This window comes from Anser brachyrhynchus, assembly GCF_964034855.1.
Source record: "Anser brachyrhynchus genome assembly, chromosome: 8".
NCBI lineage: Eukaryota > Metazoa > Chordata > Aves > Anseriformes > Anatidae > Anser > Anser brachyrhynchus.
In genome coordinates this window covers 10573974-10596767 of record NC_137702.1, presented here as the reverse complement: position 1 = coordinate 10596767, position 22794 = coordinate 10573974, and the positions used below count along the sequence as shown (strand labels likewise).

The 22794-nt window shown below is 54.9% G+C and overlaps 3 protein-coding genes and 1 long non-coding RNA gene across 16 annotated transcripts in view; 2 read left to right on the top strand and 2 right to left on the bottom strand.

Moving 5' to 3' along the window:
- The window catches only part of RNF220 (ring finger protein 220), a 196305-nt gene extending 192011 nt beyond the window's left edge, over positions 1-4294 (top strand). For all 8 annotated transcript variants that reach the window (XM_080603398.1, XM_080603399.1, XM_080603403.1 and 5 more), the window contains one exon: positions 1358-4294. In XM_080603398.1, the coding sequence (XP_080459524.1) occupies positions 1358-1429 (72 nt within the window). In that variant the 3' untranslated portion in view covers positions 1430-4294. The remainder of the gene's footprint in view (positions 1-1357) is intronic.
- TMEM53 (transmembrane protein 53) lies at positions 1862-11804 on the bottom strand. The gene is made up of 3 exons (XM_080603414.1): positions 11676-11804; positions 11208-11311; positions 1862-9306 (listed from the first exon to the last, which is right to left on the bottom strand). The coding sequence occupies exons 1-3, from the start codon at positions 11731-11733 to the stop codon at positions 8644-8646; spliced, it is 825 nt and encodes a 274-aa protein (XP_080459540.1). The 5' UTR covers positions 11734-11804; the 3' UTR covers positions 1862-8643.
- Positions 11197-22794, top strand: part of ARMH1 (armadillo like helical domain containing 1) — a 15672-nt gene continuing 4074 nt past the window's right edge. The window contains exons 1-13 of one of the 6 annotated variants that reach the window (XM_080603407.1): positions 11197-11336; positions 11880-12010; positions 12614-12760; positions 15052-15265; positions 15628-15696; positions 16228-16394; positions 17216-17412; positions 17832-17916; positions 19704-19826; positions 20065-20137; positions 21184-21313; positions 22097-22174; positions 22525-22633. In XM_080603407.1, coding sequence (XP_080459533.1) covers positions 15060-15265; positions 15628-15696; positions 16228-16394; positions 17216-17412; positions 17832-17916; positions 19704-19826; positions 20065-20137; positions 21184-21313; positions 22097-22174; positions 22525-22633 — 1237 coding nt within the window. In that variant the 5' untranslated portion in view covers positions 11197-11336; positions 11880-12010; positions 12614-12760; positions 15052-15059. Of the gene's footprint in view, positions 11337-11878; positions 12011-12300; positions 12761-15047; positions 15266-15627; positions 15697-16227; positions 16395-17215; positions 17413-17831; positions 17917-19703; positions 19827-20064; positions 20138-21183; positions 21314-22096; positions 22175-22428; positions 22634-22794 lie in introns of those variants that run through there. The other 5 variants (XM_080603406.1, XM_080603408.1, XM_080603409.1 and 2 more) reach the window with 5 other exon arrangements.
- LOC308199357 lies at positions 12843-17258 on the bottom strand. The gene is made up of 3 exons (XR_013954587.1): positions 16702-17258; positions 16238-16300; positions 12843-15107 (listed from the first exon to the last, which is right to left on the bottom strand). It is a non-coding gene; the product is annotated as an uncharacterized lncRNA (long non-coding RNA).

Sequence of the window (22794 nt, the reverse complement as noted above, 5' to 3'; positions counted from 1 at the left end):
GGGCAGGGTGGCTTACCAGGGAATCCGTCCTTAGATTTCCGATGTTGGGCTGCTTCACCCGTGCCAGGGAGGTTACCCCAGGCAAAAGGATGGCACGTCAGCCTGCAGCTCTTTCGGCCCACCTCCAAATCCTGGAATGGGGTACAAGATGCAGGGCAGGGAGATGGCAGCACCTGAGGTTTGCTTTTAGCAAAAACGAATGCAAGGGAGGTCGGTACTCCTCCCCACCCACCTGCAGCCAGCCATCTCCAGCAATGTTTGGTTCGGCTGGTCTGTGGGGGCTTTTTGGTGCTACCAGGCTGCAGAGCAAACACGACTGGCACCTCTTTGGAGCTGCATCCCTGTCAATTACTCACACGTGTGTAAATTGTCCTGGGACTCTTTTCTCTGGATTCCCCTTAGCCCAGGGCGCTTCCAGGGGAAAAAGCCCGTGTCCTCCCTGTGCAGGCGTTGTCACAGGGCAGAGGGGACCCTTTCTGAAGGATCCCTTTGTAAGCACCAGCTCTTCGGGTCAGGCAGTCCCCAAGCTGCTGGTGGCAGTGCGGAAGCAGTGTGACAGGTTGTGGTCCTGCCCTGCCACTTGGTCCGTGTCCTGCAAGATATTGGAACAAGCACCGAGGAGGGAGATGCCCAGCATCGCTGAACCAAACAGCTTCGCGCCTGCCTGCAAGCCCCGTGCGAGCTGGCAGGCTCTCGTATGGCGCGTTGCTCCCCTGTCACCTCACTTGTCACGGTTTGGGGTCTGAGCTGCTGGAGGGACCCGGGGTGCTCTGGCAGGGGCTGTGCTCAGCCCCGTGCAGCACGAGGCCGTGCTGGGGCTGCGGTCGGTGCTGGAAGCCAGGGCACCCCAATTTCCTGCGCTGCTGGCGCTGCAGATGGGAGGCTGCCTCGCAGCAGAGACATCTTTCTGTCGCTTTTCCCGTCAACCGCCTGCCACATCTGCCAATCTAACGATGACCGGCTTGGGCTGACCCCAATCCCGAGGCTTGTTAACACCCTCTTGCTGTCAGGCTGGGTGACAGATGGCACACCCGCCGCTGTTTTACTCCGTGTAGTGCTCGTGGCAGCCTCCCATCACCGCAGCGTTTGCTGGTTCCCGTTCACCTGGGCAGGACAGACTCGGCTTTCCTTCACGCCAGCAGCCCCGGGGCTTTCTCAGGACGGCAGAGGCGCTCCCTGAGATGGGCAATGCGACCTCACTGGGACTGCTTCCGTCTCCTGAAAACTGTGCTGTGTCTGGCCGGGGGTGGCCCTGCTGTCCCTGCTCTCACCAGCGTCCCAGGCTGAGGGTAGGGTGCTTGTGTGTTGTCCTCCGCGGCGTATCGCGCTCTCACACTGTCTCGTCTGCTGGTTGCAGGGTGCCAAGAAGCTCTGTCCCCAGTGCAACACCATCACGTCTCCTGGAGACCTTCGGCGCATCTACTTATGAAGGACCCAGTGGGAGGGCGGGACCCAGCTACTCGGCTCAGCTCATCACACCAAGGGGGAGAAGAACGACGGCAACAAAAAAAAAAAAAGACGTTTTAAAATGTAACGAAACAAACAAAAAAAAAAAAAACACAGAGACTCCAGACATGGACTTGAGGACACAGGAGCAGCGGGGAGCCTCGGCTCCCAGGTCCCGCGTGTGGAGGTCTCCTTCAGCATCTGCAGCGGGCGAAACCAAACCCTTTGTTGTGAAGCCCCCTTTTTTAAAACCAGTATTCCCCACCCACCCGTTCCCTGGAGCTGGCTTTGCATCGCGGATGGCTCGTGAGCCCTCCTTTGGACTGTGTTGTGACCACTCTGACCCCAGGAGGCTGGGGAAGGGACCCTTGACAGAAAGATGTTAAATAACCTGTAACTTGTGTTCTTTGTTCAGTTTTTGGTTGTTTTTTTTTTTGTTCGTTTGTTTTGGTTTGGTTTTTGGTTTGGTTCTGTTTTGTTTTGGGTTTTTTTTTGTGGTGTTCTAGTGATAAAAAAAAAAAAAGGTTTAAAGAAAAAACCACACCCAGGCAGAAATGAAGCACATGTAATATAGATTATATATGTTTACAATGTTGTGTATAAATGGGATAGACTCAAACATTACATACTAATAAGTTTCCCTTTCTTTTTTTTTTGGGTTGTATTTTTTTTAAAGAAGAAAAAAAAATGAGCAGAGAACATTAAACCCATATTTTTCTTGGTTCAGCAAAGTTTTGGCATTAAAGTCATTAGTTTAAAAAAAGTATATATATACATATATATAATATAAATGGTTTAATGTTCTGTGGTGTATATTTCCTCATTCAGATATGAAGTTAACAGCTTTTAGTAATGGCTGTAGCATTGCCCATAACTTACAGAACTTATGGGGAGTAGAGGAGGTGGATTTTTGTCATTAGTTGTAGCTAATGGGGCTATTTATAATAGAATCATTATCCCCGGAACGACACGGCTTTTAACTCCTCGCCGGGGGCCAGGGCAGGCCGGGGGGATGCGACTCGGCCCCCTTCTCCTTCCCCGGGCGGGGAAGGGGCAAGCAGAGTGGGGCAGCCTGGCGGGGCACTGCCCTTCCTCTCGGCCACGAGTCCCTGCCCGAGGCTCCGGCTTAACCCCTTTTCTCTCCTCCAGGGCCACCGGCTCGGCTTTGCTTTGCTTTCCTCCCCTCCGGCCGAGGACGCCGGAGCTGCTCCGCTCGCTGCGGGTGCCACAAGGCAGGACCGCGGGCACGCTGCCGCGGGGCTCCCCGTGAGCCTGCCTCCTGCAGAAGAGCAGAGAAGGTTTGGGGCTGGGGCGCAGAGCCAAGCCAGCCCGGGCTCCTCGTCCCCACGGGCACCCCAAGGCCCAGGGCTCGCCCGCAGAGCGAGAGGACGGCAGCGAGCAGAGATGCTGCCGGAGGTTCCCCGCAGCCCCGGCTTCTTCCACGCAGTGATGCTTGTCCCTGTCACCCACATCCTCAGCCTTAACCAAAGCTGCCATCTGGCCTGTTCTGTTGTTTATTTTTGGTTTTCAGGACCCAAGAAACAAGATGCCAATCCGCTTCCCAAGGCGAACGCGTGCCCGCAGTGCGGAGTGCTCCCAGCCCCACTGAGCGCAGCCCTGCCCCAGCTCACTGCGGGGTCCGCTGGGCTCCCCGAAACACGAGGACAGGGAGATAGGGACATTCATCTCCCCCTGATCCCGCAGGGTGTCCCGGCAGCTCCCGTGCTGGCAGCACGACGAGGCAGGGCAAGGGGCGTTTCAAGGCGGTCTGGCAACCGCAGTGCGTGCTCTTTGCTGGATGCCCTGGTGCGAGGCATCAGCCGGCACCGACAGCGGCTGGGGAGCTGGAGCTGGGATCCCCGCACCGCTGGGTGCCGGGGGCTGGAGCAGAGGGCATGGCTGGGGCATGTCCCGGAGGTCCCACCACCACTCCATGCCATGAGCTTGATGCTTTTTTTATATAGAGCAGCCGTTTTCCTCGATGTGTCTCCTAAGTGACCTCGGGAGGATCCCACTGCATCCCCCCCAAACCCAAGCGAACGGAAGGAGCTGTTATTTTAGAAGAATCTTGGCAAAAAAACAACGCTTCCTGGGTCTCCGTGTGCTCAGCTGCGTGGCAGCCTCTGACACGGGGCAGCTGCTGGGGGGGCCCTTTGGGGCCCGGGGGAAGCTGAGCCGTGGTGGGAGGGGGCCCTGCCTTCCCTGGGGTGCCAAGGGCTCGGAAGGGGCTGCGGTGCGGGGCTGACGCTGCCGGTCAGCCCCCAGGGACGGGCAGGCATGCAGAGAGTGGAGAAAAATGGTGCTGGGCTGCGGTGCCCGGGTCTCGGGAATGAATTTGGGGTGTCCTAAGGGGCTGGGGGGGAGAGGGCAGGGCCCCCACCTGGCCCTTTGGAGGCAGGGTTTCTGGTGGATGTTGTGGACCAGCCGCGTGCTCTGTGTACCTATGTGTAAAACCATGTGTAACTAGTCATTGTTTCTTCGTTTTGGTTCTTTTTTCTTTTTTTTTCTTTTTTTTTATGTTGTTTTGTTTTTTTATTGTAAAGCCATCCCCTGTTTTCAAGGGGGGGGCTGAGGGGGGAAGGATGGGGGGAGACGTCTCGTTTTGTATCCGGCACCTGCCGCTTCCCCTCTTCTGTAACGAGTTTAAACCATTTAAAAAAGAAAAAAAAAAAGAAAAGAAAAAAAAAAAGAAGATTGGAGTTACCTATCTTTGCCCAAAGAATCCCAGTTGCACAAAGCGCTATTCCGGTGTGTCGATGATTGTGTGTCGGTGTATATTATACAAAGAGGTACTTGTCACTCCCGTTTGTAAACTACATTTGACATTAATTAAACAAGTATAAATCTTCTCGGGCGCGCCCGCCATGCTCTCTTGTCTTTCCCTTCGCAGGCGAGTGGGACCGGAGAACCCCGGGGCGTGCCGGTGACAGCCCTGCACGGGAGGGAAGCCCCAAAGGCGTGCCCTGACCCTTTTTGGGGTGCAGGACCCGAGGGATGGACGCAAGGGGATGTCAGGGTGAACCCCCACCCCCCAAACTCTTTCGGGACCCCGGCATCGCCCAGCAGTGCCCCACCATGGCCGGGCCCCCAGCTTGTCCCCCACACAGGGCCGGGGGTGCAGGGCGAAGGGCACAGCCCAGGGGGGTCCCCCCATAATGAAGTGTCGGCAGCTGTGCATTATTTGGCCGCCCCCTCCCCGGCTAAAGGGGGGGTGGGACGGGCTGGAGGCGCCCAGCCCCAACAGATCTATACGTCCTGCATTAGGGACCACCGGCGCCGTGTAGGGTTACCCTGACAGCAGGGAGAGCGGGATGACGGGGGGGGAGGCCGCCCCCCACCCTCATCGCGGGGCTGGCGCCGATGCTTTTGGTGTACAAACATTTCACAGACGGGGGTCAACGGGGGGGAGGGGGGGGTCCCAACCCCCAACCCATGGCTTAGTCCCCTGGCACGGGGTGCTGAGCAGGGAGGGGGGGTTACAGCGGAGGTCCCCAGGCCGACAGCCCCCGCTCCCCATCTGCTGGGGCAGCGGGGGGGGGGGTTTGGCCGCTCTCCGCACCCAAAAGAGGCCTGAGGGCAGGGTGAGGGGCAGGAACCCCCCCACACCTCGCCCCCTCCCCAGCGCCCACCCCGCAGCGGGCCGCTAATATTTTATTTAAAATATCTTTAGGAAGCGGAGGGCCGTGATGTATCGGGTGTATTGAGAAAATGCTAATGTGTAATAGCGTGTGTCAGGGGCCTCGTTCATCACCCCGCGCCGCCTTCTGGGGGATCCATATCTAATTAACAGTAATGAATGAGGGAGCCCACCTAATGACAGCCCGCCAGTTTGTTATGGAAATGAGGCAATCCCATTAGGCAAAACACTTAATTAAACAAACTGCTCCGAGTGGCGGCCAGGGCAGGACTGGCCCAGGCCCTTTTGGGGGCCTCGGTGCCTGGCTCCCCCCCCGCAGCATGGGGCTGGGGCGCAGCAGGAGCCAGGAGGGGCCCCGGGCACCCCCATGGGGGGGGGGGGGCCGTGGCCAGGGCTGGGGGGGGCTTCGCAGCCCCCTGTGTCCTCCCCGGGGCTGGGGGCACCGTCACGGCTCCCCCCCCACATCGATGGGCGCAGAGGCAGCGGGGGCCGAGCGCAGATTTCCGATCAAACGTGTGTACTTGGCTCCTGCTCTATTGACACCGAAGCGAGAAGGGCTCAAGGTTAATTCCTTATCAATACCCTATTGTCAGCTCATTCATCACCCGGGGAGGGCAGGGGCTGCCCGAGCCCTGGTGGGTTTGGGGAGGGTGACCAAAGGGAGCTGTGTACGCCCCCCCCCCCCCCATGCCCAGCTGTGGCTGTGGAGAGGAGGGGAAGGGCCCAAGTTCATGGGAAGGGGATGGGGGGTGCAGGGGGGACAGCGCCACCATCATCTGGTCACTGCCACAGCCCAACCCGGCACTGTGTTGCTCCTAACAGCCCCCCAAGACCCCCCCCCGGTTTTGATAAAAGCACGGCCCTCTCTGGGTGACAGAGGGGAAGCGGCAGCCCAGCCTGCAGACAGACCCTGGCAAGGCCGAAAGCCGGGCCTGCAGCCATGCATCCAGGGCTAACCTTCAGTTAAAGCTGAAAAATGTGACCTAGCACGGCTCGGAGGGGCAGACAGCCTCAGGGCGAGCGTGGTGCTGTGTGTTAATGCCCGGCCTCTGTGCCTGGTGCTGAGTTTTGTTCTCGCTGGTTTCCCTTTCCTGGCCTGGGACTCGTCACGGGAGATGCTCTCGGGCACACAGGAGGTGCTGGGCTGAGCCACACCACTGCTGTCCCAGCTTATTTTAATCCTATCAGGGCATAAAACTTCCCCGCACGCTTCCCTACGCCCTCGTTTCCGTGCATCCTCCTCAGTGCCCAGCTCCCCCCAGCTTTTGTGCTTCCCCGGGGGGGGCCCAGGGCAGAGCCTCCCCCGGCACCCCCAGACCTCAGCGAGCTTTTTTCCCTTTCTCCTCCTGACAGCTGGCAGAAAAACCAGCCCCAGTCCCCCTGCTCAGAGGACCGAGGGGAGCTGCTGCCACCTGCTGGGGCTCCCCCAGCCACCACCTCAGCCACTACAGGTTTTTCATCGAAATAAAACCCATTTCTGGAACATCTCCGCTCAGCACCCACAGCGATAAACAGAAGCAGCAGGTTCCCAGCCCAGCACCACTGCATTAATTCAGAGGCGTATATTATGAAGTGTTTAACTGTTCTGTAAATACTAGACTCGCAGAAACCAGCATGAGGGCAACCACTAGTTAAATAGCCTTTACCACCTCTGCTCCCTACAATCTCTCAGTCCCACAAACAGGCTGGATGCTTGGAAGGAAGGTGAAGCACAGCCCAGCTCCCCAGGAAGGCAGGAAAACAGATCACAGCTCGGCACTGACAGCACAAACTACTTTAAAAAAGCCAGATCTCTGATGGACTTTCTGGGATAGGGGACCACATCTGGATTTTACAGGCCCAAACCCCAGAAACTATTTTTTTTTCCTCCAAGAGAAACAGCATGCTGGAGGCTGTCTTACCACAGGGTAGCCCCAAGCAGCAAGGCTCCTGTGCTTGCAGCCAGTTTTCACTTAAAAAAAGTGAAGACTTGCCAGGCTATCAGCCCTTTCTCATTTAATTCTCACATATCCTGTACACTCCAGACCACACCTGACATGAGGTTACTCTACACTTTAAATAAGCATTGCCACACTGGCCTGCTAAAAACAGCTGTTCCAGCCACTGACCACAGCTATTTCCATGAGGTGTTACGGTTCTTCCTCCAAACTTCCAAACCATTCTGGTGCTTCTCAAGAGCTCTCTCCCTGCCTGTGTTTCAATTCAGAGCAGCAAGTGCTTGCTAATTGCAGGTGACGGCACCCAAAGGTGGGTGAGTCAAGCACAGCAGGCACACCAGCCCACAGGCAGAGAACGTCTTCAGCAGAAATCCTCTGTAGAAATCCTTGTGCTTTTCACATTCCTGCCTCGCAAGGGCAGACCCTTGTTCAAACAGGCCATACCAGAGCCCTCCAGGGCCTGCCCTGCCAATTTTTGACTAAGGATTTAAAGCTGGTTAATCCTGTCCACCGCATCTGTAATTAGCTTGCAGAGCTGTGACATGAGGTAAACATGTTATTAGCAAGCTATTCTCTGCCTTTATCCCCCCTTCTCCCCTGAATGAGCAACAAAACTCAAGCATGGCTGAAGTGCAGTGCAGTGAGCTGCCTTTTCACTAGGTGGAGGGAATTCATTTCTTGTATTACCAGTACACGCTGCACAGACAGCAAAGACTGATCATCCGAAGAGAACGTTATGGGGGAAAACATTGAATTTCATGGTCATTTGTGGGTTAGCTCGATGGAAGTGATTTAAGAAACACGCAGTATAAATCACAGCTCCAAAAGACAGTTTCATTTTTCTCTGCAGTTCCACCTTACCATTTCTGAGGTCTTCTGGGTTACAGCTGTGCCAGTTCCCCGGCATTTCTAGATGCACAATCTTGGCTGCTCAAAGAAACGCAATAATAAATGAGCACTTCTCCAAGAAAACAAGAATTACTAGGGAGAACACACAATAGACAAGAAAGAGGAGAAACAAGACAACACGTACCCAAAAAAAAACGGTTAACAGAATTTTTGGTTGAAGAACACAGAAAGTTAACACAAACATCTGAGCTCCACTCCAGGGCAAGGGAATCAGAGCTCTGGCTGCCCTCTCAGCCCTTTAACAGAACCAAGCAATGCTGACAGAAGAGGGAAATCTTGCAGCTGCAAGATAAAAGACACAACACAGAGGAAAACAACAAAGACATTGAAGAGCTGTATTGCTGTATCAGTACAAGAAAACAGAATATGTACATTGGACATCTGGGACAAGGACACATGGAAGGCAGAGAACACCACGAGACAGGAAGAAACAAGTAACACTCCACGTGAAATTCTGGTCTGTGACACCTCAGCTACCACACCATGCTAGAATTTCACTTTCAGTTCTTTAAATTACTCCAGATCAACTTTTTGCTGTGAGATGGCTGGCTCAAAGACAGACTGGAGGCTTTCAGCTTTGCAGCAGGAGCCAAAAAAAAAAAAAGTGCCTAAGAAATCTCTACACTTTCCTCTCCTCAAAGACATAAAGGGAGAGGGGGTGGCATTTCCCGTATAATTTGAGCAAAGCAGAGGCAAACGTAGGAGGTCACCGCACTAACGAGGTGAGCCCGCGACACAGTCAGAGAGGAAAGTCACACAGAGATTGCTGTAGTAGGTGGGATACGCCCGCATATGGCTGACGTGAGCCGAATCTGAGAAGTCCACAGCTCTCACGGAGACACCGAGCCGCTGCCGGGCGTCAGCCATGCGCTTCACGTCGCAGGCACTGATGATTGCATCGGCCTGGGAATAGAGGTACAGCTCAGGCCACTGCGAGGGCGCCTTCAGCAGGGCGTCGTAATGGCTCTCGTGGATGAATCGGGTCAGGGGGTACAGCAGGATCCGCAGCACGACGGCTGCGGCAGCAAAAGCAAAGACGAGGAAATACTTGAGCAGCACGTTCATGGATACCAGGACAGTCGCCAAGGCACGAAGGCTCCCTCTCAAGTTTCTTCTGCCGGGGGCGCTGTCAAAAATGGTGCCCAGGACTCTGAGGTTCTTAAAGGGCTGCTGAGTGTGCAGCGCCTCAAGGATGTAGCGGTACAGCATGACACCGCCGTTGCTGAAGACGTGGAACAGCACCGGCCTGTTGTCGATGCTGTGGTCAAAGAGCAGCTCCAGGAGTCTCCTGGCTGGGGTCCGGAGGGATCGGATGCCAAAGCTCTCGGAGAAGAATACCATCCTCCACGGAGCCGTGTAGCGGATGACGGTGCACCCCTAAGCAGAACAAAAAGAGACCACCCAACACGTTTGGGCTGGGCTGTAAATTATAGAGCAGGCAAGCAGCAGTACAGCGAAACATGAAAATTTCAGCTAGATCTCCAACAGAAACCACAGGGCCAGGAGAAACTCGTTAGTGTTATTCGCAAGTCACCAATATGAAAGGAGCTGGGCCTGATAATCCTTGTGGGTCCCTTCCAACTCAGGATATTCTGTGATTGTATGAATAGGATTACATAAATCATAGCAGTACAAAGACTAATGAAAGGGTTTCTGCAACAGCAGCAGGCCTGGATTTGATGACGTTCCCCATCCTTTCAAATCCCGTGCTAACTGGTACAGCCCCTGGGGATGTGACCACCCACACTTAGGAGCGTCAGCCCTCACCCAGGAAGAGGAAACAGGCCCTCTCCCCGACTCACAAGCCTTGCAGCATCAGCCATTTTGGCAAGAACGGCCTGCTCTGATACACATCTAGTTCATGACACCGAAACGAACGTAGGAAGGAAGTGGAACTTCTTCCTTTTCTTGGGCAGTACTCATTTGCAGCTGTCTTTTAAGACTCCACCGTGATCAACACTGACATGATTTTCATAAGCCTTTCTGAAACCCCAGCTGTGCAAATGAAAAGCATTGCTTCAGAGGAGACTCAGATCTCCCGAGCAGTCTGCCTTTACAGTTAAGACCTTACATTTAGGTGCAGATCAGGAAACAGAATCTCAGAGGAGCTCCTCTATGGAGCATTTATAAACGCTTTAGATCTCCTGTCACCCAAACACATTGACACTACGCTCTGACAAACACAAGGTAAAAGCACCAAGACAGCCCTTCCTCCCAGAGCTCCCTCAGCAGCAAACTAAGCAGAAGAGAGGATATCGAGTCCTTTAATCAAAGTTCTCTATACTTTCTTTCCGTGGTCGCAGCCACTTCCTCGCTAGGGAGCTAAGGAAAGCTCTTCTGTCCTTTCCCACTACCAACACCTTTCTGACAGGGGAGGACTTCCACAGGAGCTGGCGCGCTGCCACATAACGTGCTCCTCACCTGATCACCCGCATCTTTTAGTTACAGTAATTGCTTAACGATTAATTCTTTGCCAGAACAAGCCAATTCGTGACTCTTACGCCGGATTACACATTAACAATACACTCGTTAACGTACAAACTTCGCCATCTATAGCTGCAACAGATTCAGATAAAAAAAAAAGATTCTTGTATGCTGACAAAGAAAAAAAAAGTCTAATGTTTTACTGGGTCCCAATACCAGAAGCTGAGGTCATTTGGGTAAAATACAGCATTAGTAAGGAGGAGCCCATAACTTAGGGAACTGGCATTTGGACAAACCTCTCTAGCTGAAAGACAAGGAGCTGCTGATGGGCAGGTACTGCTATCACAGGGCACCTGCTTCACAGACAGGATATAACAAACTTGAGTTGTAACATTTATATGAATTAATTTTACAGACAGGAAGAGCTGGTGAGATGACAGGTGCTGATACGCTCTGTCACTCCTCAGCCCGGCCTTGCTGAGTCTTTGCTGTGCCCTATCAGCTAGCAGTAAACGTGCTGTTTTTCCCCTAAAACGGCTAATGCAGCTCATGTCCTTCATGCATAATCTCCCAGCTTTAACACCCTCTTTGAAGGCCAGCCCAACGGTTCACAGAACAGCAGAAAGTTGCTCCGAGAAGTGTTTTTATCTGTCGCGTGCACAAAGGTGACAGCAGCAGCTGTCAGATAACGCTGCCTCGGCTCCTGGATGCGGGGAGATTCCAGTGACAACCAGAACCCACCCCCAGCTCCCGACGACTCCCAGACAGGGAGGTTTTAGAGCCGTTTTCCCAAGGGGCCAAAAAGCGGCGGTTTCCCCAGGATGCGGACAGGGACAAGGAGGCAAGCTGCTCACCCTCTGGCTGTAGATCGCGCTGTACTTGGCCAGGTACCTGTCCTGGCAGCCCGCCCAGCCCAGGAGGATCACCACGGGCTGACGGCCGGCCTCCGCGCCGCTCCCTGAAACACACCACGGGATTCACAGGTAGTCCTGCACCGGTCACCGGCACAGCACGGACCCCCCAGACCCCTTATCACTGGTTGCCCCCAGCCCCAGGCCCCTCACCCCCTGAGGGTCCCTCCTGCCCTTGAGGTCCCACCCCAGGCCCAGCACCCTCGGGTCCTGAGTCCTGCATCCTGGTCCTGGTCCCCAGTCCATTGCCCCCCACCGGTCCCCAGTCCCAGTCCCCTGCCCCCCATCAGGTCTCGGTCTCTGGTCCTGGTCCCCTGCCCCCCTCCGGGTCCCAGTCCCCGGTTCCCTGCCCTTCACCGGGTCCGGGTCCCAGTCCTGGTCCCCTGCCCAACACCGGTCCCCGGTGCCCACCGCAGGCCGCCCGCGGCGCCAGCTCCACCACGGCCGCCTCCAGCCCGCGCGCCCCCATCTCCGCCCGCCACCTCCCCGCCTCCCGCCGCTTCCGCTCTCCCCACCGGAAGCCCCGCCCTCCCCGCTCCTCCCGTAGCCAATAGGGAGGGAGCGCGCCCGCCCCGCCTCATTCTCCTTCTCCCGCCCCGCCTCCCATTTCCTTAGCAACGCGGCCTTAGCAACCGCCGTCAGCCGGGCGCCCCGCCCACCTGGAGGGAAAGCTGACCGCCTATTGGGCCGAGGCTGGGGGGGAGGCGGATCGCGATTGGCTGCGGTGAGGTGTCAATCATCCTGAGGTGAGGGGGGCGCCCCCTCAGGGCCGGGGTCGGAGGGGCCGGGGGCGGCGGGGCGCTGCGGGGGTCGGGCCGGGGCCCGGCGGGGTGTGAGGGGCCGGGGGGCAGAGGGGGGCCGGGGTGGAGCGCAGGGGGTGGGGGAGGGCCCCGGGGTGGGGGGTTGGGGCTTGGGGGGGCGGAGGGTGGGGGCTTGGGGGGAAGGGCAGGGTGAGGGGGGAAGGGTGAGGGGCGAGGGGCTGCGGCCTAGGGGGGTGAGGGCTGGGCAGGGGTGAGGGGGGGGGGTGAGGGGGTGAGCACGGCTGTCAGAGGGGGGACGGGGGGGGTAGAAGGCACTGGGGGCACTGGGGAGAGCGGAGGGGCCGTGGGGACGGGCAGGGTGCCCAGGCGAGGGGAGGACCCGCCTGGGAAGCAGGCTTCGGGTTTTGCCCGGGGCCCGTGGGTCCTGGCGGTGCAGGGATCCAAAGGTAGCTCCACATCACCACGCCGCTGTCCTGCCCGCGGGTCCAAGGCTGCGCCTCGCGCCTGGCAGCGCCAGCCTGCCTTGTGGCCTGGTTTGGCACCCAACTGCCCCGCGGCCCCTAAATCACTCACGTTTATTCTTGGCAGGAAAAAGGAACTGCCCCGACCCCAGCTCTGGTGTGATCGTTAGGTCCCGTGGGCTGGGGAGGCAGCCCAGCAGTGGTGGGGGCAGCGTTTGGAGCTAGCAAAGAGGAGTTATGTGTTGTTTTTAGCACTGACAAACAACTCAGGCAAGTCATTTAACCTCCCTGTATGTATCTGTATGTTCCCATACGTAAAATGGCGATAATAAAAATACTCAGGTACGTTTTCAGGGTGCTTTGCAATGTCAACTTAAAGAGCACTACGTCAGCAGATGCTGTCGTTGTAGCAGCTAGGGAGTGATACCGCTGTATCCTCAGAAGTCTCGTGATCATTTTTTCAAGCTCATTTTTCTTTGCCGTTGATTCATGGGCAAGCTCTTTGTATCAATAAAATCCTCATGTCTTAAAGCTGGTGCTGGTATTTCTGAATAGTGGAAGCCACTGTAGCTTTAAAATAAAAATAGGGCAGCATTACACCACCAGCATCTCAAACATAAATATGGAAACATTAATTTAGAATCAATTTTAGGATGTTTCAGACTGTAAAGTTCTTTTAACAAGATCTCTGTTGAGGACAGAGGAGCACTTTATGGGACTGTAAATTTCATGCAAACAGTCTCAGTGAAATACAGATTCCCCCTACATACTAGCTGTTCTCTCAATATCAATCATATGCCTTGCAAGTAATGTTTCACAAATATTCTGTAAATCACGGGAAAATGCTCGCAATAATGTGAAATATGACTTTCACTTGACTGTTTCACCAGAGGCCCCTAACAGGCCATTCTCCTGTCAGCACTAACATTTGTTATGGCTAATAACACTTTCAATCACAACTATTTTGGGAAAATGGATTTATTTTAAACCTGCTTCCCTGCAAAGGAGATCCTGAAAACGCCCTGCCAAGGACACAGGCTCTTTACAGAGCACAGACCGTTAATTCCCAAATGAAATTTCATCTCATCTTAATTCTCAATCGTTGTGTCTTAGCCAACTTTTTGAAGTCTTTGTTTGTTTGTTTTCCGTCACTGAGATACTTTTCACCTCTTGGTCATTGTTTTCAGCGGGGTTCAGATAATAGCAATAGAAAATTATTTTGAGCATATGTCCTGGGGATATTTTGGAGCTCATTTGGTATTTTGCTCCAAATTCTTGAAGAACAGGCTTAAGAACTTTGCAGACAGCTAATTGTTAATCTCGGTGACTTGTATTATATTGGAAGAAACTTCTCATTCTGAAACCCGGGGATTTTATGTCATTTTAACTTTTTTGCTCTTAAACCGTACTTTAAATAAAACCTGAAATAGTGCTTTTCTTAGGTGGGGAGTCCCAAGAACTCAATTAAATAAGGAGAGAGTTTTTTTCTTGCCCTCAAGTGCACGTGTGTCAGTGCAGCTATCTGTGGCAGACCAACTTTGTCCCTCTTTCTGCACCTGTGTATATACACAGATACTTATTCCTAACTGTAAAGCTCCTTGAGATTAGTCAGTGTCTGAAAGCCAAGCACATACACGTCAGTGGAATTCTTGACTACACGCATGAAGGGAGGGCCTAGTCCTCTGGTATTCCATCCCCCTACGAAGTGCACCTTCCCGTTTGTCAAGTTGGAATGGGGGGATATCCTACTGAGGTAAAAGTGTGGCAAAGTAATTTGGTAAAATACAGGTTGCGTTATGGGATTGAAGGAGGTGCAGACAAGGGATGTTTGTGGAGCTTTTGTCTTCTTGCCTATAGTTCTTACTATTTCAGTTCTTAGATTTTTTAATGATGCGCCACTGAAAACTCAGAATGTGCACATAGAAATTAGACAAGAAAAAAAAAATAACAGCAATTTTTCCACCATGCCAAAGGGTCCCAAGCCATTTTGCCACTGCCCAGGCCAAACCTCCTCCTGGAATGTATGTGGGCCCAGCCCCAGTGACTCACCGCACCCTGTGGGTGAGAGCAGGCTGCACTGCTGCGCGCTAACAGGCATTTACGGCCCCCTTGACCCTGTCAGTCCCCATAAATCCATACCTATTTGTGCTCTCATTTCACTCTATTTACTCTCCGGTAGGTCAGATATGAGATGCAGCGTTCATATCATGAACCTAGCACGAAACCAAAGTGGGGGGAATGAGTAACATCAAAATGGCTTTATTAACACAGCGGAGAAGAGAGTTCCTGTGGTGAAGCCAGCTGCCCTTGGAAAATAATCTCAAGTCTATTGCAGATTCCTTGTGCAGCTTCAGGCTTACCAGAAACTCTCCTTTTAGCTCAGTTTTGCTATCTATGAAATGAGTGTAAAGGAAAAAGATGCAATAAATGGCTAGTAAGTGCTTTTATATTAATATTTAATATTTGCCAGAGAACATTTCAGATGTGATTCTGGTGGTAATTCCTCAATACAGACTTCTTCTGTCTTTAAGGCCTTTTTTTATCTTCTCACTTTTCTCTAGGCAGAAGAGATCATGACTTCTGTCAAAGAGCAGGAGGCCGTCAGGAAGCTTATGGTTTTCCTGCAAGAATGGGACAGTGGTCACAAAGTTGCTCGAACCCGCATCCTGGACAGCTTCATCAAAAGCAATAACGGCAAGACAGAACCAGAGCTGGAGCTGGAATTCTCCCAGGGAGCCAGCTTGTTTCTGGCTCGCCTAACAGCGTGGCTCAGGATGACGTATCTGTTTCCTTGGAAAGCTGAAGGTGGCACGTGGTAGGGGGATGGAGAGGAAGGGGATGTTCTCTACCAAAAAAATGTTCAAAGGATAAGTACAGAGATCCATATCTAGCTGCAGAGGAAAAAAAAACAGCTATCTAAAGATGGAACTGAGGGAAAAGTCATGTAGTTTGACTCTCAGGAACCTAGAATTAGTGTTTTTTCTCCTGTTGGGGTGAGTGTGCTGCCTCTGCACGCCTTTGAGAGGAAGCTCCATGCTCCCTCTAACAAAGAGGGTACCCGGGTTCAGAGCTCCACATTGCCGGAGTTGCCAGGGGGACACCAAGATGGTCTGTCATTCTCTCCTTAGCTTTATCGAACAGCTACACGCACAGCACGTGCCTTGACAAGCTGCTCAAGTCTGTTGGCATCTTCCTATCTGCTGCAGGCGGGTGAGTATAGAACGTATCTGCACGAGAGGTGCACGCGAGGGTGGCAGGGTTCAGGAGAGAAAGAAAATAACAGGTCCTGGGCAGGCTTTTGGAAGGGCTGTTTAAGCATTTCACGCAGGGCAGGCCCCAACAAGGGCTGTGGCTTACTGTAAGTAGGATTTTCAAATGTTCCCAAAACCCAATCCACTGCTTGCCCATCACCAGAGCCACTGGGTCATTGGCACGGTGTGGGAGGAACGTGCTGGGAGCCCGAGTGCAGTGACGGGGCTTTCTGTGCCTGCCTTTCGGTATCTGAAATGAGCACAGGAGAAAACAGGAGCTGGTGACCCGCCGCAGAGCGTGCTGCTGGCGGGCACCTGCCACAGCCGTCCCAGCCGAGCCTCAGGCACCTCGTGTTCGGTATCTGGGCACCAGGGCCCCGCTACAACGGGGCAGGAGGCGACAGATCCCAGCACTCCCACAGAGTGCTCGCTCAGGAAGATGGGCTCCAGGGCGGGTGACATTTTGGGCTTTGTTCCCCCATCCCTGCAGGCGCAGATACCTTATTGAATTTCTGGAGATCGGAGGTGTCATGGTTCTCCTGGAAATGCTAGGGCTGAACCACCTGAAAGAAGAGGACAAAAGGGAGTCTGTCAGGCTGCTCCAGCTCGTCGCAAACGCTGGCAGGAAGTATAAGGAGCTCATTTGTGAGAGCTACGGTAGGCGCTGTGTCCGTCTGCGCTTTTTCCTAATTCAGGCGAGGATGTTCTCCGTGACCTCTGGCCCCCAGGGCTGCTCGCAGCGCTGCGCCCCTCCTTCCCCCCCACCTGCCGATGGCAGATTGCCGCGGCGTTCGTCTTGCTGGAGGGAGTTCAGAGTCCTGGCTATTGTGGAGTGCTTGCATTTCATCCCCTCTCTGGTTTTAATGAGCTCGCTTTCTTTACAGTGATTTCTTTTGATGTGATATTGCTGTCCTGCCGGTTGCAACTGCTACAGTTAAAATCACAAAACAGTTTCTATTCTTACCTGCAGCGTCTGCCTACCTCTGGAGGTGGGAGGGTTTCGTTCTTTTGAAAGAACCTTACAATATTTTTTTCCTCTTTTTTTTTTTTCTCCTGGACGCTAGAAGCGAAACGCCATTCATCGCTCTGTAGTTGGGATTATGCCTCAGGCTGTCAGTGACTACGGGGTGATACCTGCTGTCGCAGCTTCCTCCCAGAGAGATGAAGCTGCAGGAGCAGCAGCGGGACCCTTAGCAGTACTGTTGGCATCTCCGTGCCAGGTTTGCTCCTTGTGTAAATGCCTGCAGAAGGGCTGTGGCCATCTCCTCCAGTTGACAGCTTGGCTGACCGCTTTTCCAGCTGGTGTCGTGGCTCCTGATAAGAATAAAGAACATTTTTCCTGGCTTCTGTTCCTCAAGCCACGCTTTGAGTGGGACATGATGCTGTATTTTAGGGAGAGGGGTCTGTCAGCAAAACTGCTGAGAAGCGTGACCTGCAGACTCATCCAGACATAATTTGGCCCCTCTTTCTCCGCACAGGGGTGCGATGCCTCGCCGAGTTGTTGGCCACCTCCACCTCAGCAGAGGCTCAAGAAGAAGCGCGGGTTCTGCTGGACTCCCTGGGCCGCGGCAATCCCAAGTACCAGAACCAAGTCTACAAAGGCCTCATCGCGGTGCTGCCGTGCGCCTCCCCCCGAGCCCAGCAGCTGGCTCTGCAGACGCTGGGGGCGATGCAGGTGGGTGGCAGGGGGTGACGGGCAGCGTTACCTTTCCCTGGCGCTCCCCCTGCCCCAGGCCAAGGGTGGGCACAGGGAAGGGCCGTGGCTGGGAGAGGGGCTGGTGCTCGGCTGCCCAGTGCTGGCTTCCCCCAGTTGACACTTCCTCCACTTCCTATCAGCGGAGGCTGCTGGCTCGGTACCCCCATACCCGCAGTGGGGTACGGCAGGCCATCTGAATGCAATGTCGTGGTTTCCTCTGCAGCACCCGCTGTGGGACCCTGGCCCCGTTCCCCTGTGGGTGCTCAAAGGACGCTTTGTGTCAGAGGGCAGGGCTCAGCCCCATTTCCCGACAGGATCAGGGGGCTGCACGGAGCCACCCCCGTGCCCGCAGAGTGACAGCCCGGAGCTGTCCCCTCACCCTGCCCCTGTCCCCGCAGGAGCTGGTGGGAGAGGCGCCCCCCGCGCTGGTGGAGCCCCTGCTGGCCCTGCTGGGCTCGGCGCACCTGGAGGTGCAGCACCAAGGTAGGACCGGGCCCGGGCGGCCGGGGGTGGCTCAGCGGGGCCGGGGGGCGCGGGGGATCTGAGCGGGGCAGTTTCCCGCGCGCGCGCCTCATTAGCATACGCCTCATTTGCATACCCATGGTGCACCGCGCGGCGCCGCCCGCTCCGGTCCCGTTTCCGCAGCTCCCGCGGGGCCGCTCGCGGCCGGGAGCGGGGCCGGGGGGGCGGGGAGGGGATGGGGGGAGCGGGACCGGAGGGGTCCGGAGCGGGCGGGGGAGCGGCGCCGTGAGCTGGGGGGCGGCGGGCGGCGCTGGGGCCGGGCCGGGTGGGGTTCGGAGTTATACTCTGGTTTCTCTTCAGATCGTATAAATCTTTCGCCTTTTACTAAAGATTTCCGTGGAGAGGAACAAGCACGAGTGTCGTGGAATTTTTTGAGGCTCTGCTTCGGCAGAGCTGCCCTTACTTGGTCAAAAACAGAATGGGTTTGGGGGTTATTGCTTCAAGAGCTGCGGTACGTGGGTGTCGTTTAGTGCTGCTGGAGGCTGTGCTTTCTGGTCCTGTTGGTGATTATCTGCAGGCAGAGGCCGCCCCCCAGCTTCCTATCAGGCGCTTGTAGAGAGCAGCGAGGTGGCTCCGAGGTCCCCCTCGGGGAACGCCACCGGTGGCCGGCCGCCGGCTGGTTTCACTCCGTTCACTGCCACACTCTCGGCCCGGCCGCCCTGCCGGTTGTCAACCCGGCACAGTTGTACCTGCCCAGGCCATGGGCTGCCAGCTGCTCCGGGAGCACACTGTGGCAGACCGTGCCAAAGGCCTTGCAGAAGGCTCGGCAGAGCACACCAGCAGCCTTTCCCCAGTCCCCCAGGCGGGTCACCCAGTCACAGGAGATGAGGTTGGTCAGGCAGGACTTTGCCTTTCATGACCCCATGCTGGCTGAGCCTGATCCCCCGCCGGTCCCGCATACATTGCACGATTGCACTCCAGACGAGCTGTCCCAGCGCCCTTCCTGGCAGCGAGGTCAGGCCGACAGGCCTGCAGCCCCCCAAAGGCCCCTTGTTGTAGGATGGGCGTCACACTGGCTGATCAGACGTGGAGAAGGCGCGGAGAGCCTCGGCCTTTCCTTACCCTCGGCGGTCACCTTCCCCCTGCACCCAGTAAAGGCAGGAACAGGCACGAGAGGCGTGGAGTGCTTTGAGGATCCGTTTTTGGGGGAGCCGCCCCGGGTCGGTTACCGACAGAGGGTGGAGGGGGGCGGGCTGGGGGCGCCTCCGCGCCAGGGGCTCCCAAGCCCCGCCCCCAGCCCGGCCCAAGCCCCGCCCCTCGCCGGAGGCCCCGCCCGCTTCCTCGCTGCCCGAGCCCTTAGGCCCCGCCCCTCAGGTCCCTTCTCATTTGCATACCCAGCGCGCCCCGCGGCAGCGCGGCGGCTCCCGGCCCCGTTTCCTCCGCCGCGGCCGCTCCCGGCGCCGTGCCGAGCCCTGCGGGGCGCGGGAGGACGGGCGGGGAGGGGCGGGGAGCGGCGCCGGGGGGGCGCGGAGCGGGCGGGGGGGCGGCGCCGTGAGCTAGGGGGCGGCGGGCGGCGCTGGGCCCGGGCCGGGTGGGAGCGGAAGTTATACTCTGGTTTCTCTTCAGATCGTATAAATCTTTCGCCTTTTACTAAAGATTTCCGTGGAGAGGAACAAGCACGAGTGTCGTGGAATTTTTTGAGGCTCTGTTTCGGCAGAGCTGCCCTGATTTGGTCAAAAATAGAATGAATACAAATCTTGTATTTCGTAAGATCCAGGGGGTGCTAACGGTACCTTTCCTTCTTGTAGCCCTGCAGCTGCTGCCGGCTCTGATGCCCCTCCGTGTCCGCCCGGCCCTGCTGGCGGCGCTGGTGGCCGCGCTGACGCCGCCCGGGCAGACAGCGCTCGCCTCCCGCAGCGAGAGCACCGCAGGTAACAGTGCCCCCGGCTGGGGCTGCCCAGACCTTCAGAGATCTGCTGGTGGCAATTCCAGCCTGGCCCAGAGCGGGCTGCGGTGGCCTCTGCGGGTGCACCCTGCAGGATACGCAGCCACAGGCCTGCCCTGAGGAGAAATCCTCTTTTCGTGGTACCGCCCCCCCCCCCCCCGCTTTCTCACACCTCAGGACTGTTCCAAAGCATCGTTCTCACTTGATTAATTTTCCTCCTGCAGACCCAAACGCGCTGTGCCCGAGGGAGCCGATGCTGGCGTACATTCAGCAGGCAGCTGCCGCAAAAGCCATCGGGTAAGAAACTTTGGAGCAAACCCCACAGGAGCATGAAAAAGACTTTAGGGAAGCATCTTCCTTTGAACAGGAATGGACTGGGACACGTTCCTCCAGGGAGCTTTCCCCTCTGGCACTGCTCTCTGGCTGAACACCCCAGCTCAGCCAAGCCCTGTTCTAGGCTGCTTGGAGATGAGCGTGTTCAGGGCAGAGCTGCTGCCTGAAGGCAGCAGTGCACAAACCCTCCCTGCTACTGACACTGGAGTGGGTTTTATTTTTTATTTTTATTTTTATTTTTTTTGATAGGGAGATGTGGAATCTCTCCAGCTCCGGCCCTGTGTGCTGTCACAATGGCCCCTTTATGGCTGGGCCTGGATGCAATGTGTGTGTGTCCTTCCACAGCACAGGGCTGAAGGGTGCTGTATTGATCAAGACCACCATATTCTCCACGTAGCTGGGAGCCACAAGTAATTAAACCTTATTTAACATCAGCTGCCCGGTGGAAGAATCTGCAGAATCCTCAAATTCAGCCATTTATGCTAAAGTTTATGCACTCACTATGAATTTCTTGCAGTGTCCACAAGATAGTGCTATAAGAACACTTTTTCTACAAAAGTAGATGATGGGGGGGGAAAAAAAAATCCAGCAAAGGCAGATGAGCTTAGTGGGTACAGAGAGACACTGGAGTGTTTTCCAGGGTCATGCTCACAGAAGCAATAACACTGGTGGTATTTCCATTTTGAGCCCTGGGTTCTTTATGGTCATGCAGGAAATGTGGTAGAATTTAATACACACTAGGAAGCGCCTGAATAATTAAACAATTGGTTCTCAGCGAGAACATGTTAGATAATTGACAATCCATGTACAGCCAAATGTTTATTTTTACTTTATTTGCTTGTTTGTTTTCCTGTCTCCCATCCATCATTGCCTCTAGGGCAAGGTAGAAACAGGAACATGTCATTTTTCCTCTGGGGTCACACCAGGTCCGCACCAAGAGGGCCAGACCCAATTTGTTGTGTGCCCCTTCCCCTGTACAGGGTAGGGGCTGACGGCCTGTCTTATTGCAGCATTTTAGCCAAGGAGTCAGCAGAAGTGGCTGAAGAGCTGATCCAGCTGAAAGCGGTGCGTGGCCTGATGGTTGCTGTGGGGAACGTGGAACATGTGCCCAGCCAGAGACATGGCAGCATCTCCCTGAAGGTGAGTGTGATGGTACCTGGTGGAGGCCAGCGTAACAGTCTCAGAGCACTTGAACAGAAAGGCTCCCTGCATTATAGGCTTTTTTTTTTTCTGAGCACAGCAGACACAGGCTTATTCACAAAGCTGGGAGTGGCACTTCCTTCAGGCAGTAGCTGTGCTTCCTGTCCCATATGCCAACCACTGAAAAGAGGGTGCTGAGAAGCCAGTGTTGGCCCTCACACATCTGCTCTACCCACCAGCTTGCCAGGAATAGAAAGCACAGAGCTCATGAGCTAAACAATGCAGTTTGCCCAGAGCTAGACACTAGCACAGAATTACAAGCAGGATATTTTGTTCTGCTGGTGCTGCATAAAGAGCTTTAACCACCTCAGCACAACTCTGTCTGTGTAAGTCACAGGTGATGACTGGGAAGAGGAAGGACCATGGTGTCAGTAGATAGGAAGGGGCTGAATGAGGGACAACTGAGAATCAGGCTACTCATGGTGAAAAGGGGGTTACAAACTGCTGTTCATCTGAGCAGGCACAGACAGCTCAGCAGGATGAATTCCCTTGTAACCACTCCACTGCAAACACCCTCCTTTCTCTTGTCAGTGAGATGGCACTGGGGGACAACAGAGGGGAACAACATAAGGCTTGAGTAGGGGCCAAAAGTTCCCTCTTAGGTTTGTTCATCAAGTGCTGTCTAAAGTGCTGCTAAAGAAGGGGGCTTAGGGAATACCTGTCATGTAACATGGTGCGTGGATGATACAGCTCTAGATAACTTCCAACTCTGTTCTGTTGCAGTATTTTGTCCATACGTTTCCCTGTGTGGAAGAGCACATGAAGAAGGCAGTAGGGGACACACTTTTCCAGCTCTTCATGGTAAGCATGCCTTTCTTACAGGCTTTAATGGCCCTTGGAGCTCAGACTGTTTTGCACGAGTGTAGAGACCGGACTTCTCACAAAAAATCCAGTCTTGAATAAGATTCCAAAAAAGCCTCCCCTTTGAGAAGTGTTTACCTTCAGGCTGCATAACTGCTCTGACTCCTTGTTCTCTCAGACTCCTGCTAGGACTGTAACAGTGGGAACTTGGTGTCAGAATGAGGCACGAGGTGACCCAAGCTCTTCCAAACCAGGTCCCTCCTGAGTCTGGCTCCTGGGGTGGAGTACACAGTATGATACAGGCAGAGGCCAGGTGCTACAAGTCATAACACCATCATGACCTCTTCCAGGACAGTCCTGAGACCTGGTACACAAAAATGGATCCAGCCCAGGCTGAAGAACTGGCCTCCAGTCTAGTGGACATCCCCAAAGACATGGCAAGGAAGCAGTCCACAGAAGGTATGTACGAAGCTGGAGTCAGTCACTTCTCCAGCAACACTCCCCCCTTACAATAATATTTATCACAAATTACTCACATTGTTGGAAAGCTGCTGAACATGTTATGTGGCACATTCTCCATTTCCCATATGGAAGATACACATGAAATAACAGCCTGGGGC